The following is an 18,032-nucleotide window of genomic DNA, read 5'->3' as shown; positions in this document are numbered from 1 at the left end:
GGCGTACACAAAAAACTTATTTTATCAACAGCCCGAGTTGTGGCTACTTTTGGTATAACAGAATATTCTACATATTTTTCTATAATTTTATATAAACTACAAGATTTCTATAATTTTATAGAACTTTACATAAACTTACTATATACTAAAGAGTCATAAAAAAATTTCTGATTTGGCTGATAGAATTTTGAACCAATGGGAAAGTTAGTCCACATCATTAGTTAGGTTATGTCAAAAAACGTCATCACGAAAAGTCCACATAATCTTTTCCATGTAGATATATCTTTTTAAAAGTTTATAGGTGCAAAATATGATAGTCACTACACAGTCTACACATTGATTTATAGTTTAATTACCCATAGGACATTATTAACAATACTAGAAAAAAATGAGGTATTGGGTATTTATTGTAAGTTTAGGTCTTTTCCAATTTGCATTAGGAACAGAATTAACATTCGAACTGCCCGATAGTGCCAAAGAATGCTTTCACGAGGAAATTAAAAAGAACACAAGTTGCACGTTAGAGTATCAGGTAAGACATAAGAGCATAATTTCCTATAAATAGTGTAAGTAGTGTAATAACATTAAAGCTAATGTAACTCTTGTACTTGTAGTTTTGTAGACCCTTGTAGTGTTTGGCAAAAGAAAATCACATCAATCACCAATGGAAGATTGCCAATTATATTTCTAAATCATTCAAAAGTTTATTTAGAAATGTAAATTATGTTTTGTAAACATTGTCAGTAGTTGATAATAGGAGATCATTAGGTAATTTATTATATCTGACTTAATGAGAGCTTGCTTAATGATTTTGTACTTTTTTGGCATTTTTCAAGTTTACCCTCTTATTCAGTCTTATTCTTCTTCTTGTGCCTATCCGTTTCGGATATTGGCGACCATCATGGCAATCTGTACTTTGCACATTGCAGCTCTGAAAAGATCTGTGGTTGTTGTGTTGAACCACATACATAGATTTTTCAGCCAGGAAATCTTTCGCCTTCCTGGTCCTCATTTTCTTCCTATTTTTCCTGTAAGATTAGTTGCAGCAGTTCATATCTCTCGTTCCTCATGATGTGATCAAGGTATTCGATTTTGGCTGTTTTTATTGTGATTAACGCCTCTTTTTCTTTTTGAATTCTTAATAAAACACCTTGATTAGTAAGGTGATCAGTAGGTAGGTATAAGATATCTTCAGGATTCGAAAATTAGAGCCACATTTTAAAAGTCTCAATTTTCTTGCAGGTGGCATCTGTGAGAGTCCACAACTCAATTCCATACAATATCTTGCTTTCTCTATCCTACATTTGGTTTCTCTTATTCAATAATTACCAATAATTCTCATGGATGAAACAATTTGAACAAATTCTGATGGTTTAGGAATATTATTCAAATCTATTGGTAATTGATGAAAGGGCACAATATTAATAAATATAAAAATTGAAATAAAACTCTAATAGATCTTTAATTATACTTTCTGTGGACAACATGAAGTTATTTTTATTATTCATAATTATTTTATAATTAAGCCACTAATTAAGTATGAAATTAAAATCATTTATACAAGCAAGGTATTTGCCTAAATATCACACAACAATTATGGTAAGAGTGATATCAATACTCAATATTGGGACATAAAAAAGGATGGAAGGTATATGCCTATCATATGAAGGAAAATCTAATGTGTAGAACCTAATAGAACTGAGTACCAGATTAAGGCTACAATCGAACCTGCTTATTCGAATATTGGTTATAGGAATATCCAGGTTTAAAGAATAGAATTAAAGGTTTAAAGAATAGAAATTTCAGGTCAAGAAACACTTCTACTATACTCTGTTTTTAAACCAGGAGGAGTAATTCAAAATTACTGCCCCATAATGCTTGTTTGTAATTGGTCCAACCTCTGGCAAGTTTACTATACTGTTATGAAATTTTAACACTGATGATATTTATGAAATTTTGACGCTATTGGCATTTCATAGGTTAATTAAGTTATATCAGCGATTTTTTATGTTTTCTGCTTTATTCCTTTACTTTTTAGACGTTTAGTCTGCTTTTATATAAAATGTTGGCTTTAGAATGCTTTAGTGACGTATTAGTATAATATAATATTTATGGATTACCGTCGAAGGCCAACATGATCAACCAAAAAAGAAGATGTATTTGGTGATTTTTCTAGTGACTTTCTTGGGTGTGAATCTGTCTTTTAGTTTACTTCTCATGGTTTAAAAACAAGGCATAGCTACCAATGATCGGTTTCTAGAATATCCTGGTTATAGGAATACTTTTACTTCACACGAAGGCTATTGCAGTAAGTGGGTTCAACTGTATATATTTATCTATATTATCAGTTATCAGTACTTAGTATGTTTAAAGATACAGTGTTTAGTTTCCACTAGGTTGCTATCTAAATAATATAGTAATTTAAGTATCTTTTTTTTTTTTTTTTTTCCTCCGATTCTGGCCTTGGTTTAGAACTAGAACCTTTAGCCACGTAATTATATAACCTATCACTAACTCAGGTGTAATGTGTAGTATGTGTGTGTGTTGAGTAAGTGTCTTGATTTAAGTATCTTCTTCTTCTTTAAGTTCCATCTTCTATCGAAGGTTGGAAATCATCATGGCAATGCGGACCCTGTTGACTGCCGCTCTAAATATCTCTGCACTACTGCATTCGAACCATTCCCGTAAGTTCTTAAGCCAGGATGTTCTTCGTCTTCCCACATTTAAGTATCTATTGTTTACTAATTTTCCAAAACTTCTTATTTCATTTTTTTTCTTCCGTTTAGATCAGCGGTTTCCAACCTTTTTTAGCTTGAGGCACACTAACTTAAAAACTGGTTCAGCCACGGTACACTTGGGGAAATAATCTCTATAACTAATGATTGTGAGTATAATCAAATTTCGCGGCACACCTACAGGGACTTCGGGGCACACCAGTGTGTTGCGGCACACTGGTTGGGAACCTCTGGTTTAGATCTTCATCCTAATGCTAGGATCAATTCCTAATTAAGGACTATTGCAGTGATTTCTTTCTTCAACATTTCAAAGGTTCTCTCTACATTATTCAGTTGACTTTTGTTTCTGAAACTATTTTTTTGTGGCATTTTAATTTGTTTACCTAATTTTTAAGGAAAATTATCTACAATTTCAGTTTAAACAAGCTGAAAATGCGAGCATTATCATAACGAAAACTTTGTTTATTTGCGTATTTTAATTCATAATATGGAAAATTGCTATTATAAAAAGTTGTTTACAATTAAAAATTATATTTTAATGTGCAATTATATTATTCTAATTTAAATATTTTTAACTATAAAGGTACTTTACTCTTGATCGAAATTCATATTTTTTATATACCTCGTATAAAATTAATAAAATTTGATATATGATGATTGCATCCTAAATCTTAGACCACGAAGAGCTTTTTATGAAGAATAACTTTTCTTCGTCAAATTAAAAATAAAAGAGTTATAAATGAAAATGTTGTTGGTATCCATCATTTGAGAAAAATTTTCAAATACTTTTTTCCATTGGAAGGATGTACATATCAGACCATAATTTTTTATTCCAAACAACATTTCATATGGTCGGTTCGCTAAACTCGGACACAGCTGGCTAGTGATTTTAGTCAGTAATTTTGCCAATTTGGCAAAAAAAAATAATTACTAAATAATTAGTAATTTTGCCAATTTTGGCAAAATTGTCAAAAAACTAAAAAATCACCTACTAAAATCACTAGAAAGTTGTGTCTGAGTTTAGCGAACTGACTATAATAACAATTTTCATTTCATAACAAATGGAACAGTCATTTTATCATTAAAGGGGAGGCCGTATACTCTTATAAACCTTTTTAAGTTTTTGAACATCTTATTTATTTTATATTATAATAATTAAATTCACTATCAAATGTCATTGATATTTTATTAATACTTTATTTAAAATTTAGTTTGACATTCAACAAGTGTCAAACTCAAATGTAAATAACCTATGCTTTGCTTGACAAATTCAGATTAAAAAACTAGTCTACTTACTAGCAACGATTTCAACTGACGGTTAGTGTGTCGGCATGATTGTGACGTCACATTTTAGAGTTTGAGGTCGATTATCTCGAAGACAGTTAGAGATATCGAAATGCCGTTTCCAGATTTGGATTCAGAGGACAAAACTACATAAGAAACCATCGATAAATCTGCTCTAAGTATTGCAGGAGCGGCAACGCAATAACACACAGACTTTGCGAATTTATAAGTGAAAAGTTTTCGTTGAAAATGTGTATTTGAACATTTCGATTTCTACTCCAGAAATTGTTCTTAAAGTACCTAAGTACAAATTAAATGAAAAATTTTGTTTTGTTTTTAGTACCTAATACAAAAAAAGTATTCTCATATTTTAAATTTATCTACACATACAGTATACATTCATTAATTTGTTATAAGTGTGTACAAAAATATATCAGTTTTTTAAATTATATTATATTTCCACCTTATGCTACAGATTAATATTTATGAATATTCTTTAAAATCATTATTTATTTATTATTTAAAACAGAAACATTCAATAGAATCCTTCCAAATAAAATATAGTATAGAATCTGGGTTTTCCCACAATTTTGTATAGTATTAAGTAAGATTACACATAATAATATTCCCATTTGTTCAAATGGGTAACTTCAGGTGATGGGTGGTATAATTATGTTCTTAAAATATTATTAGTGGTAGTACCTATTCATTGAGTTTTATTAGAATTGTGTTTGTTGGCCTTGAATTTATTTTTAATTATGATTAAGAATAAATGCTTGTTATCCAATCCACATTTAACACATAATTTGTGAAAATATTGTTTTTGTACAGATATAAACACTTAGTTTTATTTATTTAGTGATGGCAATTGAATTTTATGCTTGAAAATTGTGTAAAATTTAACCCTTTCAGACTGACATTAATTTTGTTTAATAAAATAAGAAAAGTTTACCAAAACTACATTAAGTCATAAAACTACATTATGAAACAAATTAAATTGAAAAATATATTGGAAATAATCCTGTAGAATGAGGGTACCGGCACTAACCAGTAAGAAGCAGTTGACAACTCAAAATTCCTAAGAAATGGACATATTTTAATAGCATAACTACGAAATTGGTTACACTTAACACAAAAAAATTAATTATTTTCAAATTTATTTAGAAAAATACAAAAGAGTACAAAAATAGTTCAACTTCAAGGAACTACTAAAATCAGATTTAGACCACAATACACATTTTCCAAAAATACTTATTAATTTTCTCAGGATTCGAAAAAAAAATGAATGAATTTAAAACACAGTGGCGCAAATTTTGCGCCTACGTCCTTAATAAACGGAGTTAAAAACATTTTTAAACTAAAAATAAAACCCAGACAATTAATTGGAAATTTTACACATTAAAATTCTACATATTTATTAAAGCTTGCATGCATAATGCTACTTTATAAAATTCAAATGAATGGTAAGTGGTATTTTGTATAAAAAATTGTATATACCTGCTTATCAGCTTAAGATTAAGTAGTAAGTAGTTTCTTATCAAACAAAAATGTTTTAATTCATTTTGTTGCAACAAATATTTTTATTTATTTTTTATGGAACATCACCAACTACGCTTTGTTTTAAACCAGGAGGAGTAAACTAAAAAGACATATTCACACCCAAGAAAGTCACTATAAAAATCTCCAAATACATCTTCTTTTTTGGTTGATCATGTCAGCCTTCGACGGTAATCCATAAATAATAGGTTTGTTCTAGCATCAGTTTCAAACAGTTTGAAACCATCAGCGAATAGTCGACCAGCGCGAGTAGAGGGGATAGCACTGGTGACTTTATTATGTTCTCTCACTGACCAACTGTTTGCTGACGGTTTCTGACTAGTTTGACTGTTTGCTAGAACAAAGATGCTCTCCAAGACGAAATTTTTAAATAACACGACGTGTTCTGAGGAACTAGAAACCTCGAATAATTTTAGTGATGACAACTTTAGTATGGTTCTGATTAATATTCGTTCTATAAGAAATAAAACTGACGAATTATTTTTGTTTCTGGAAGAATTAGGATTTCCCCCGATAGTTGCGGTTACAGAGCACTGGCTTGAAGTCAACGAGCCTTTTTTTGTAGAAAAATATACCACAATTGCTAGGTATGATCGTCCAAGTTCAGCTCATGGAGGCACCCTAATTCTTTCTAGAAATAATGATTTTTCTCTGATTACAAAATATGACTTTCTGTTAAATGAAGCCTTCTTTGAGTTTTCCCTAGTTTATAATAAAAATCTTAATCTTTACATTATTTGCATCTATAGATCACCTGACTCCCCTGTGGAACTATTTTTTCAGAACCTGCTAAATTTGTTAGATGACTTGCCTCATAGAAGCAGAAAAATTCTATGCGGGGACTTCAACATTAATTATGATGCTGCTTGTGCTACCCAAATGTCCTTGGTCAACATATTTGAATCATATGGTCTCTCAATGCACGTTAATTCTCCTACAAGGATTACAAAAACTTCATCTACCATAATTGACTATATTGTCTCAGATTTCTCATCCCTTGATGTCTGCTCTACAATTATTAATGCGGGATTATCAGATCATGAAGCAGTATTTACGAAGTTTAACATCTTCAGCAAACCCTCCTCGAAAACCCGACGTTTAGGTAGGATTTTTTCCGCTCGGAATTTTCATAAATTTCAAAATTTATGCTTAACTTCTGAGTGGCATTTTCCTTCTGCGGACGTGGACTATAATTTCAACGATTTTATAGAAAAGCTTGTCTCTATCTTCAATAAGGCATTTCCTTTAATTTCAATTAAGCCAAAACATCACAAACCCTGGGCTACCAAAGGTATCCGCATATCAGCCAAAAATATGCGCTCACTATTGTATATCAAGAAATTTGCTACCAACGTCTCTGTCACTCAATATATCACTAAGTACAGGGTAACCTATCTAAAACTCATCAAATCAGCTAAAAAAGCCTACTATCAAAATCGTATGGAAAGCTCTAAAAGTGTTGCAAAAGAAACTTGGTCCATAATAAACGATCTTCCTTCCAGACCCGGAAAATCTAAACGAATATTTCGTTAAAATGAGTAAAAATATAACTTCTACTATTTTGCCACAAAAAGATCCCATTTCCTATCTCAGAAATTCAGGAGTGTTCTCGAATTCATTCTTTTTAAGACCAATCGATATATCTGAACTGATCCAAACTATCAATAGTACCAAAAGCAAATCATCCTGTAGTACTGATGGACTATCCATAAAAATCTTCTCAAATCTCACAGAAAATGTGTTGGAAATCCTCGTCTCACTAATTAATGATTCCTTTGAAAGAGGCAAATTCCCAGAGTGCCTAAAGATAGCAATTATTATTCCCCTTCATAAGGGTGGTGAAAAATCTAATGCTTGCAACTATAGACATATTGCCTTACTACCGGTACTTTCAAAAATTATTGAGAGACTCATAAAAACCCGTCTTATGTCCTTTCTCATTGATAACAGCATCTTATCCCAAAATCAGTTCGGCTTTTTAACTAATAAATGTACCACTGATGCATTGTTTTCTGTGCTTCATGAGGTTTACCAAGCACTAAACAATAATCTTTATACTGCCACTGTTTTCTGTGACTATGCCAAAGCTTTTGATTGTGTAAATCACGACATTTTGATTAAAAAACTAAATTTCTATGGGATTCGAGGTATTTCTTTGAATTGGTTCCAATCTTACTTGAATAATAGGAAACAACTAGTTAGAGCAAATGATACTGACTCTAGTCTCAAAAACATTGTATGTGGAGTACCACAAGGTTCAGTATTGGGCCCTCTACTGTTCCTTATCTTTATAAATGACATCACTAACTTAAAAATCGATGGAAAAATTTTTCTTTTTGCTGATGATACCAGTATCACTTGGAGCAACTCAACTATTGCATCTCTTCATGCAACTATAACTTCTGATTTGCTTACGATAAAAACCTGGTCTGACTCTAATTTACTCTCTTTTAACGTGGATAAGACAGTAGCATTATCCTATAAAAGTGCTCTTCAACCCCTGCTTGTTAATAACAGCCAGATCTCTACCGTTGATTCTGTAAAATTTCTTGGTATTTTTTTAGACAGCAACCTCAAATGGTCCCTTCATATCGATTTGTTAAGTAAGAAACTCGCCTCAGCCTGCTATGCTATAAGATCTGTTTCGAAAGAACTCAATTTAGCATCTTCTAAACTAACATATTTTTCCTTGTTCGAGTCTTACCTTCGATATGGTCTTCCTTTTTGGGGTTCTAGTACAGCTGCCCAATTAGATGTTATTTTTAAATTACAAAAAAGAGCAATAAGGTATCTGTTTGGCCTCAGAAGAACAACACATTGCAGAAGTTACTTCAAAGATCACGGCATTTTAACCCTTACATCTTTATATATTTTAGAAACTGTTTGCTTAATTCGTAAACACATGCATGTCTTTCCAGCAAGGCCTCGTCATGACTACTCCACCAGAAATTCAAATTTTGATGTCTATTTACCGATCCCGTCCTCTGAGTTAGTAAAGAAATCTATATTATATTCCGCAAAAAAACTATACAACCATCTTCCTTTACAACTCAAATCTGCAACATCTTTCCCCAAGTTCCGTAAAATGACAAAAGCTCATCTATCTAAAAGACCATATTATTCAGTAGAAGAGTTTCTTAATGACTAACTAAGAAATTACAGTAATGTACAAATAACCAAACTTATCTATATTTGGGTGTCACATGCAGCAGCTTAAACTTATTAGTTCATATGTCTATAAATAGTTTACTTTGTTGTATATTCACTTTGCAATTTCTATAAATTGTTGCAATATATCGATTTTGTTTTTTTTTTCTTTACTTTATTAACTTATATTTTGTATTTATGTATATTTTTTTTATATTGACGATTTATCAAATTTCAGAAAATTGTATTTGTTATTGTTATTGTTAGATATTATTTATTTATTTTTTCTGACTTTAATTAAGCTTTGTCCATAAAATTTGTATAATTTTCAGTGACAATAAAGCATATTTCTATTCTATTCTATTCTAACCTATTATATTGTAGTAATACTTGCTAAATAGTTCTAAAAACAACTGCTTTTTATATAAAAGCAGACCAAAAATCTAAAAATTAAAGGAATTGTGCAGAAAACACAAAAAATCGCTGATATAACTTAATTAACCTATGAAATGCCAATAGTGTCAAAATTTCTTGACAGTGGAGTAAACTTGCCTGAGGTTGGACCAATTACAAACAAGCATTACGCGCAGTACATTTGAATTAATCCTCATGGTTTAAAAGCGGAGCATAGATAAAAAAAAGTTACTTCCACTTTTATTCCACTATTTTTCATCCAAAGATTTGATCTTTAAAACGAGACGAACGAGCTGAATTTTGCTGAGAATTTTGGGACCCTAAAGAAGATGCAAAATAGTTTGCCACACATACCCCTGGGCCCTTCCCTCAAACCCCCCTCGCAGAGGGGAGGAAACTTCGATTTACCGAGAATCTGTATACCTTAAAAAATGTTTCAAACAAGAAAGGCCGCTGAGACAATTTTAAACATAAATGTTTATTAGCACTTTTCGTATAGAATGAACCGTTCTCTCAGAAACAGGCTTGTAGCTACAAATATTTTGAATGACAGTTACACACGCGCAACAATTTTTTATATCAAATTTTTATTCGCGATTAAAACTGAATATAGAGGGTGGGTCGAATGCAGTAAAATGGCCGACATAAATCGTATAAACAAACGTTCAATTGAGGAACAGAACAATACTGATTTGATTTAAAACATTTTAAGTAATTTACTTATAATGCTGAAATTTACCAAAAATTTTTAAATAGTGACCAAATTATATTCAAATCCACAGTTTTCTGGTTTGTTTATAACACTTATAGTAGTTTAAATTTATTCCACCAGAGGTCAGATACTTTGTTTTTAATCGCGAATTAACTCACCAGTAAAAATTCAATATCTTTTGATCAGAGTATCCCATCGACAAAAATTTGAATGTGTTTTGACAGCGGAGTTCCATAATATGTATGTAGCTATTCTTTCTCTCATGATCATCTTTCAGTGCGTCACAGTTTTTCGATTTCTTTCTAACGCATTAAATTGTATGTGACAGAAAAAAGGCACGTCCGTGATTACAGACATTTACAACATTTATTCTAGTTATTATAGTTGTCGATAGATGGCGCCATAATAAAAAAAATAATTTTTTTTAATTAGATAAAAATATTACAAATATAATCTGTATAATTTATAAGACTATACAAATCAAAGAAAATACCATTTTATAAATGCAAGAAACACATTTGATTTGTTTTTATTCCAAATTGAAAATAAAATGTGACAACTGTCAGATTTAAGTAAAATGTCATGTTAGAATAAATGTCATAAATGTGTATTATCACGGACTTACCCTTTTTCCTATCATTTGTTACGCACTGAAAAATGCTCATGAAAAATACTATATTTATAAAACTCTAACAAGAAGTAAAACCACTTCTATGTAAATTGGTATATTTATTAAAACTTAAAAAATCCCAATGGATTGAATAAAATATGTCCAATTCAGAACGTTTTCAGACCTATCGGTCCATCATCAGTGAATGTGCATACTTGCTAAATAGCCCCAGAACCAAACAATGGTTGAATTTAAAATTCAATTTACATTATTTAAAAATAATATTAAACAGGCTAAACGCCGATGTTAAAGGATATAGCCTATGGGAACATGGTGAAACCCTACCAAAACCTCAATCAACCATCTTAGGCCAACTTTGACTATAAAGTCAAAATATATTTATGTTTTGGCCATTAAATTAAATCTCTATAATAAATAATCCTATTAGCCTCTTAGATATGCTGCTTTTCCTAAAACCAGTCTGGTAGTGTCAGATAAAGGCCACAAAATATTATTATAAATACTTTCTTGTTTTAGGTCGTAACTGGAGGCAATTATGATGTAGATGTAGCTTTAGAAGACCCCAAAGGCAATATATTGTACAAACAAGTCAAAATGCAGTTCGACTCACACACCTTTGTATCTCAGGATCATGGTATCTACAAAGTATGCTTCAGCAATGAATTCTCCACTTTTTCACATAAACTTGTATATATGGATTTCCAAGTTGGAGAGGAGCAACCTTTACCCGGTATTGGTGAACATGCCACCGTTTTAACGCAGGTGAGTTTTAGCATTTATTTTGTCCACAATTCTTTATGCATATACACATACTATGTGGCCCAGTGCTGGTAGCCAGTAAATTGGTGTGGCCTTAATTGTGCCTGACATAATCATCATCATTAGTGGCGTCACAGCTCTTTATGAGCCAAAGCTTTCTTCAGAACAATCCTCCATTCGCCCCTGTCTCTGGCAATTCTTCTCCATGCTCTAATTCCAATAGATTTTAAATCATTCTCTAGGTTGTCTTGGTACCTAAGTCTAGGTCTTCCTCTTGCTCGTTGTCCTATCAGGCCTCTTTGGTAAAAAACTTTTCTTCCTATCTTCCTTTCGCCTGATTACATGCTCTTTCCATCAAAGGCGTGCTATGTGCTACTTTAATGAATTTTACGTCAGGTTCTCCAAAACTGCTATACAACTCAAGTTGTAACGCTTGCGCCACAAACCTTGTTCTTTTATCCCTACATAATATATTCTTGGTCATTCTGTGTAAGTGTGCAAATTTCTGAACCATATGTTAGCACTGGTCTTATTAGTGTTTTAGTTTTGAGGCCATTTGTCTTCTTAAGATATAGTAACACTTATTGGCGAGTACTATTCTTCTTTTAATTTCTTCAGTGACATTGTTATCTTTAGTTAGCCTGGTATTCGCTCCGTGCATGACTGACACGACACCTAGCGTAGTCGCCTGAAATTTTTGGTGAACACAATTTGGTGTTAAACATATGATACACATATGACATATTTGACGTTAATGTAATATTTATTTACCATTTTTGATAAAATTTATTATCTTCTTCTTCTTCTTCTTCTACGACACTACAGCCCAAATTGAGCCTTGACCTCCTTTATTTTTTGCCTCCACCCCTTGCTTGTCTGTGGCTGCTCTTCTCCATACACGGACTCCTATAAGGACTTGTGCGTTGCTGTTTACTGTGGCTTCCCAGCGCTTTCTTGGCTTTCCAACCGGTCTTTTTCCCTGCATTCTAGCATTCAGTGCTCTTTTTGGTAGCCTATCCTCTCCCGTTTTTATCACATGTCCGGCATATTGCAATCTTTGTATTCTAATGAAGTCTGGCAGGGGTGTTTCCTTATAAATTTGATAAAGCTCGTTGTTGTATCGGCTTCTGAAGATTCCATTTCCCTCACAGGTCCTATTATTCTCCTCAGTACTTTCCTTTCGAATGCGTCGAGTTTGTTTTTGTATTATACAAATAATAAGTTCAAGTGTCAAATAAACGTCAAAATAAAAACCGGATATTTGGAACTTCTCTGAAGAAAACATCAATTTTAAGTGTGATGCTTTACTTTTTCGTTATAGTTTAGTTGTCGGTGTTATCGAAAGCAATTAGGCAGTGTGAATTATTAGTATCAGATTTTAACATTAGCTGGGTCTATTGATCTGTTAATTTTGTGGTGTAAAAAAATGAAAATATATGATTGCCAACGTCGGATAATTTTGATATGGCACGTGAAGAAGTAGAAAATGGACTATAGCAATGTACCACCAGATCGGGGAAGTAAAGAAAGTCAGTACCTATGAAAATATAAATATTAAAAATCAAAACGGCAATAATATGGTAAGCGAAATATCTATTGAAAAAAATTGTTGTCATATTTCGCCGCTACGGGCGCTAGTATAGTTTCGTGTATCCCCACCATGCTTCAACAGTCGACACGCTTGGTATGCGGGCTGTTGAGCCACATAGACAGGTACACAGTACCTACTCCGCAACGGGATACACGAGTCCTAGTGTAGTCACTGAGGAACGCCATGTGGTACCGCATAACTTTTGTCGAATATTATTTATTCGTGTTATAAGTTTTGCAGTAGTTTTTGTAAGGTGTTACTTGAAGTTTAACGTTATATTGAGTGTATCCTAGATATTTTGGGTGTTTAGTGTGGCTAAGGAGTCTGTCTTTAAAGTGGTTTTTCAATTGGTAGTTGGTCAGTCTGTTGTTTACATTAAAGCACAATACTTCCGTCTTGGCGGCATTGGGCTGAGATCTCCAGGGGAGGAAATATCTTCCGAGGGTGACCAGGTCGTTTGGTAATATTTGCTCAATAGCCTCCAATTCTTTATGGCAGTACAGCAAGTCGTCTGTATATTCGAACTTCTTTGATGTGTTTCGAGAATGTCTGCTATATAAAGGCTAAAGAGTAGTGTTTAAAAAACGGTTTTTTTAATCGATGCAAAAACCCCCTTTTTTTCAAGAAGGCCGGTTCGAATCGGAAAAATTCATGTTTGCTATTTATTTAATGTAATATACCTATAATGTTATCATTAAGTAGTTACAAAATAATCATCAATAATAAAAATAATGTTATCTAAATTTGTTTATTTTTTAATATAGATAGATATAATTAAATCAATTACAGTTACAAGTAGTGTAATTGTTACTAATGCAGCCATGTATAAATCGAAAACACGATTTTTCTCAAGATCTCTTTTATGGGAAGTTGCAGAAAAAATAGACTGCCAACCATTAGTGTGGTGGCAAGGTATTTGCACTAATCAGCCCTTCAACCTGTTGCAGTACGTTTGCTTCAGTTGGTACCAACTTCCTGTGGATGTGAAACAAATTGGTCATCATTTGAACACATACATTCAAAAAAGAGGAACAGATTTACAAATCCTTAAGTTGAAAAATTTGTTGCAATTCGCAGTAACATGTAGGTATATTTCGGATGAAAATGTTGCAGGAAACCAAAAAAAAAATACACTGGAGATTGCGAATACTACATTAATATAAAAGCCACATCACTCGAAGTGGAATTTGGTGAAGATGAAGACTTGCTACCTGCTACTATGCAATTAATGATCATGAAGAGAACGAGACTTCCGACGATGGCGATGAAGAATCTGAAAGTACAATTTCTGATATTAGTCCATTCTTTCACGGTTTTTGCTCTAAATTTTAAAGAACCGCTTGGATTGACATAAAATTTGGCATACGTATAGCTTACATGTCAAAGAAAAAAAGTGATATTGTGCCGATGTTTGCTTTTGCCCTGCGGGTGACTTTCACCCCCTCTCGGGGGTGAAAAAATATATGTCCAAAACAGTTTTTCGCAAATAACTCAAAAAGTAAGTATTTTGTCGAAAAAAACGTTGTTAGCAAGAAATAGCCTATAAAAAAGTAAAAAAATGGTATACGCGTTAGGTCTCTGGATCTCGTAAAACCAGAGTTATAGCCAATGAAAAATAGGTTCATATTCACCAAACTTCAAATAGAATAATTCGACGTGAAATATCCAAAAAATTAAGCACTTTTTAGGGAAAACCCATTATAACTTTTTTAAAATGTTTAAAAAAAGCTTTATTTCTGTTTTTACAAAAAGTTTCTAGCATTAAATTTAAGCAAGTTACGCTCAAAATAAAGTTGGTCCCTTTTGTTTTTGCAAAAAAAAAAATCGGAAAGACCACCCCCTAATTAGCAACTTAAATGAAATTAATCGTTACCGCTCCACAAATTATTTTACTTATGTTGTGATATGATCTGTAAGTTTCATCGATTTAAAGTGCTTATTTTTGAAAAAATTTGGTTTCAAAGTAAAATTTTTAAAAATTTAAATTTTGAAAAATATGTTATTTTTCAAAATAACTTAAAAATTGTTAAAAATACCAAAAATGTCGAAAAACAAAAAAGTCATATTTGCTTTTCTGAATATCATGTATTTTTTGTTTTTATCTTAGACAAAAATTGATTAAGATTTGGTGTTTCAAAATTTGCATACATTCGTGATCAGTGACTCGTTCAACCCCTTTTAACTACAGCCCTTTCAATAATAAGGACTTTGAAGTGATGAAACTTACAGATCATATAAACAATATATACACGCGTCAAGAAACTTGTGAAGTCGTAACGACTAAGTTCATTTAAGATACTTATTAGGGGGTGATTTTCTCGATTTTTTACCAAAACCAAAAGGGACTAACATTATTTTGAGCGTAACTTGTTTAATTTTGATGCTAGAATTTTTTTTTTATAAAACAAAAATGAAGCTTTTTTTTAAACACTTTAAATAAGTTGTAATAAGTTTTCCCCAAAATGTGCTTCATTTTTGGTTATTTCACGTTAAAGTTTTCCATTTGGAGTTTGACGAATATGAACCTATTTTTCATTAGCTATAACTCTGCTTCTACTAGGTATAGAGACGTGATATATACACCATTTTTTTAAATTTTCTACAGACTACAGTTTTGCTAAGAATGTTTTTTCGACAAAATACTTACTATTTGAGTTATTTGCGAAAAACCGTCTAAAAGCGTGGTTATTTTGTTGAAATAATGAACATATTCACTGCCAAATAACTCGAAAAGTATTGACTTAGTGAAAAAACTCTATAGAACAAAAGTTACTTAAAATTAGCCAGTTTATCCATTTCCTGACTTTCTTTGGACGAATATTTTTTCACCCCCAAGAGGGGGTAAAAACCACCCCCAGGGCAAAAGCACATATTGGCACAATATCACTTTTTTTCTTTGACTTGTTAGCTCTGTGTATGCCAAATTTCATGTCAATCCAAGCGGTTCTTTAAAATTTAGAGCTTTTGCAATATTTTACCGTTAGCACATCAAAGAAACATGAAACGTAAATTACGTTTCATGGAAATAAACCACTGCTAAACAAATATACGTCCGGCCATTTATGAAACTCTCCGAAAATAAAAATGTGTCATGAGCATGAATCACACTCGTTCCATTGGTAGGCGGACTTTGAGATTTGTTTAGCAGTGTTTTAGTTTCATGAAACATGTTTTTCGTTTTATGTTTCATGTTTTTCGTTTCATGTTTCTTTGGTGTGCGGCTTGGCTTAAAGAACGGACTATATAGAGGAAAATTCAGATTAAAAAGTATTAATTTAGACACAGTATTTTATTTGGTTTAGTTAATGCAATTATTGGTTTTATTTTGTTTTAATATTGATAATTTTATATATTGATAATATTGATAATTTCTATTTTCTACATCACTCTTTCAAGAACAACCTTATTTCACTGGAAATCCGGTAATTAAATTCATTATTGAATTTTTCCACGTTTTGATTTTTTTCCGGACCTTCAGGAAAAAAACGAAAAAAACCGACGGTTTTTTTTAAACCCGGTTTTTTCCGGACTGTTAAAACACTATTAAAGAGTAGGGAGGCCAGCACTGATCCTTGTGAGAGGCTATTGTTCAGTTTCATTTGGGTACTAGTCTTAAAAATCGCAATAAATAAAAAATGACTTTATATGTTCATTAACTATAATTTCTGTTTAAGATGGAGTCATCAGCCCAAGAAATCCACAAATCTCTGAACACGATTTTGGACTACCAAACACATCATCGGTTAAGAGAAGCCCAAGGCAGGAAACGCGCCGAAGAACTGAACGAAAGGGTGCTCTGGTGGTCAATAATGGAAACTTTGGCAGTTATTACTATTGCTTTCGGGCAGGTGTTCGTTTTGAAGAACTTTTTCACGGAAAAGAAACCTTACACGCAATTCAAATAAACTTTGTGACCTAAACCATTTTGTACCTTTTCCTTCTTTAATATATTTATAAATTTTGAGATTTGAATTATGATTTGATGTATTTAGAGTTTAAAAAACTGGACAAATGATCTTACACATTTTTAGTTTTTATCGGAAAATTACACAAGCAGATAAACCTGAGACTTAGAAAACAGTATACTTCTCCGAAGGTTTCTGGTGAGCTGAATACGAATCTGAGCTCTAAATTGCCTAATTGGCTTTTTTTCTGAGATATCCTAACCTAAAACTGCAAAAATAGCGGTCGTCGCACCTTCAAGTATATATTAAGATATTTATATGTAAAATAATATAACTGAGTATACTCAGCGTCATTTAAAATATTGAGATTTATCCTTTAAGACAATTGTAATAGTTTCTGTGTTTCGAAATTATACAGAGAGCACGTAAAGGTTGGAATAAATTCATTTCCTCGAAAATGGACGGTTTTGGAAAAAAATCCCGAAACAGGTCAATTTTTATTTTTAAATTACGACTTATTGAATTATATATCATAATAGTGACGTCACCCATTTGGGCGTGATGACGTCATCAATGATTTTTTTAAATAAGAATAGGGGTCGTGTTATAGCTCATTTGAAAGGTAATTCAATTCTCTATTTAGTAATATAAACATTAACATAATTATTTATACAGGGTGTCCAAAAAAATTTTTTTTAATTAAATTTATTGGCATAAAAAGAAGAATCTGTGTAAGTTATTTAATTCAAAATACATTTTACTGCTATCATAAAACAGGAAAAAATGTTTACTCGACAAATAATTATTGTTTTTTGCAAATTCAATATTAAAGCAGCCACCCACCTGCCTCTTGACAATTTGAGCATTTAATTTAAGCGAAAAGCAATGATTTTTTTTTTCAAATAAACATTTTTTTCTATTTTCTGAGAGCAGTAAAATGTATTTTGAATTAAATAAATTACACATATTCTTCTTTTTATGTCAATAAATTTAATCCAAAAAAATTTTTTTTCGACATCCTGTATAAATAATTATGTTAATGTTTATATTACTGAATAGATAATTGAATTACCTTTCAAATGAGCTATCACACGGCCCCTATTCTCATTAAAAAAAATCATCGATGACGTCATCACGCCCAAATGGGTGACGTCACTATTATGATATATATTCCAATAAGTCGTAATTTAAAAATAAAAATTGACCTGTTTCGGGATTTTTTTCCAAAACCGTCCATTTTCGAGAAAATGAATTTATTCCAACCTTTACGTGCTCACTGTATAGACCATTCCAGGTC

At 31.8% G+C, this 18,032-nt stretch overlaps 1 protein-coding gene across 1 annotated transcript; it reads left to right on the top strand.

The window, feature by feature from the left end:
- Window positions 1–213: 213 nt before the first annotated feature.
- On the top strand, window positions 214–16,794 carry LOC126879465 (transmembrane emp24 domain-containing protein 3). The gene is made up of 3 exons (XM_050642484.1): window positions 214–532; window positions 10,997–11,242; window positions 16,505–16,794. Exons 1-3 carry the CDS (start codon window positions 389–391, stop codon window positions 16,733–16,735), a joined length of 621 nt encoding a protein of 206 aa, XP_050498441.1. The 5' UTR covers window positions 214–388; the 3' UTR covers window positions 16,736–16,794.
- Window positions 16,795–18,032: the final 1,238 nt, after the last annotated feature.

The sequence above is a fragment of the Diabrotica virgifera genome, chromosome 2 (assembly GCF_917563875.1).
Source record: "Diabrotica virgifera virgifera chromosome 2, PGI_DIABVI_V3a".
NCBI lineage: Eukaryota > Metazoa > Arthropoda > Insecta > Coleoptera > Chrysomelidae > Diabrotica > Diabrotica virgifera.
Note: the sequence above shows the minus strand (reverse complement) of the source record. Positions and strands in the feature narration are given on the sequence as shown.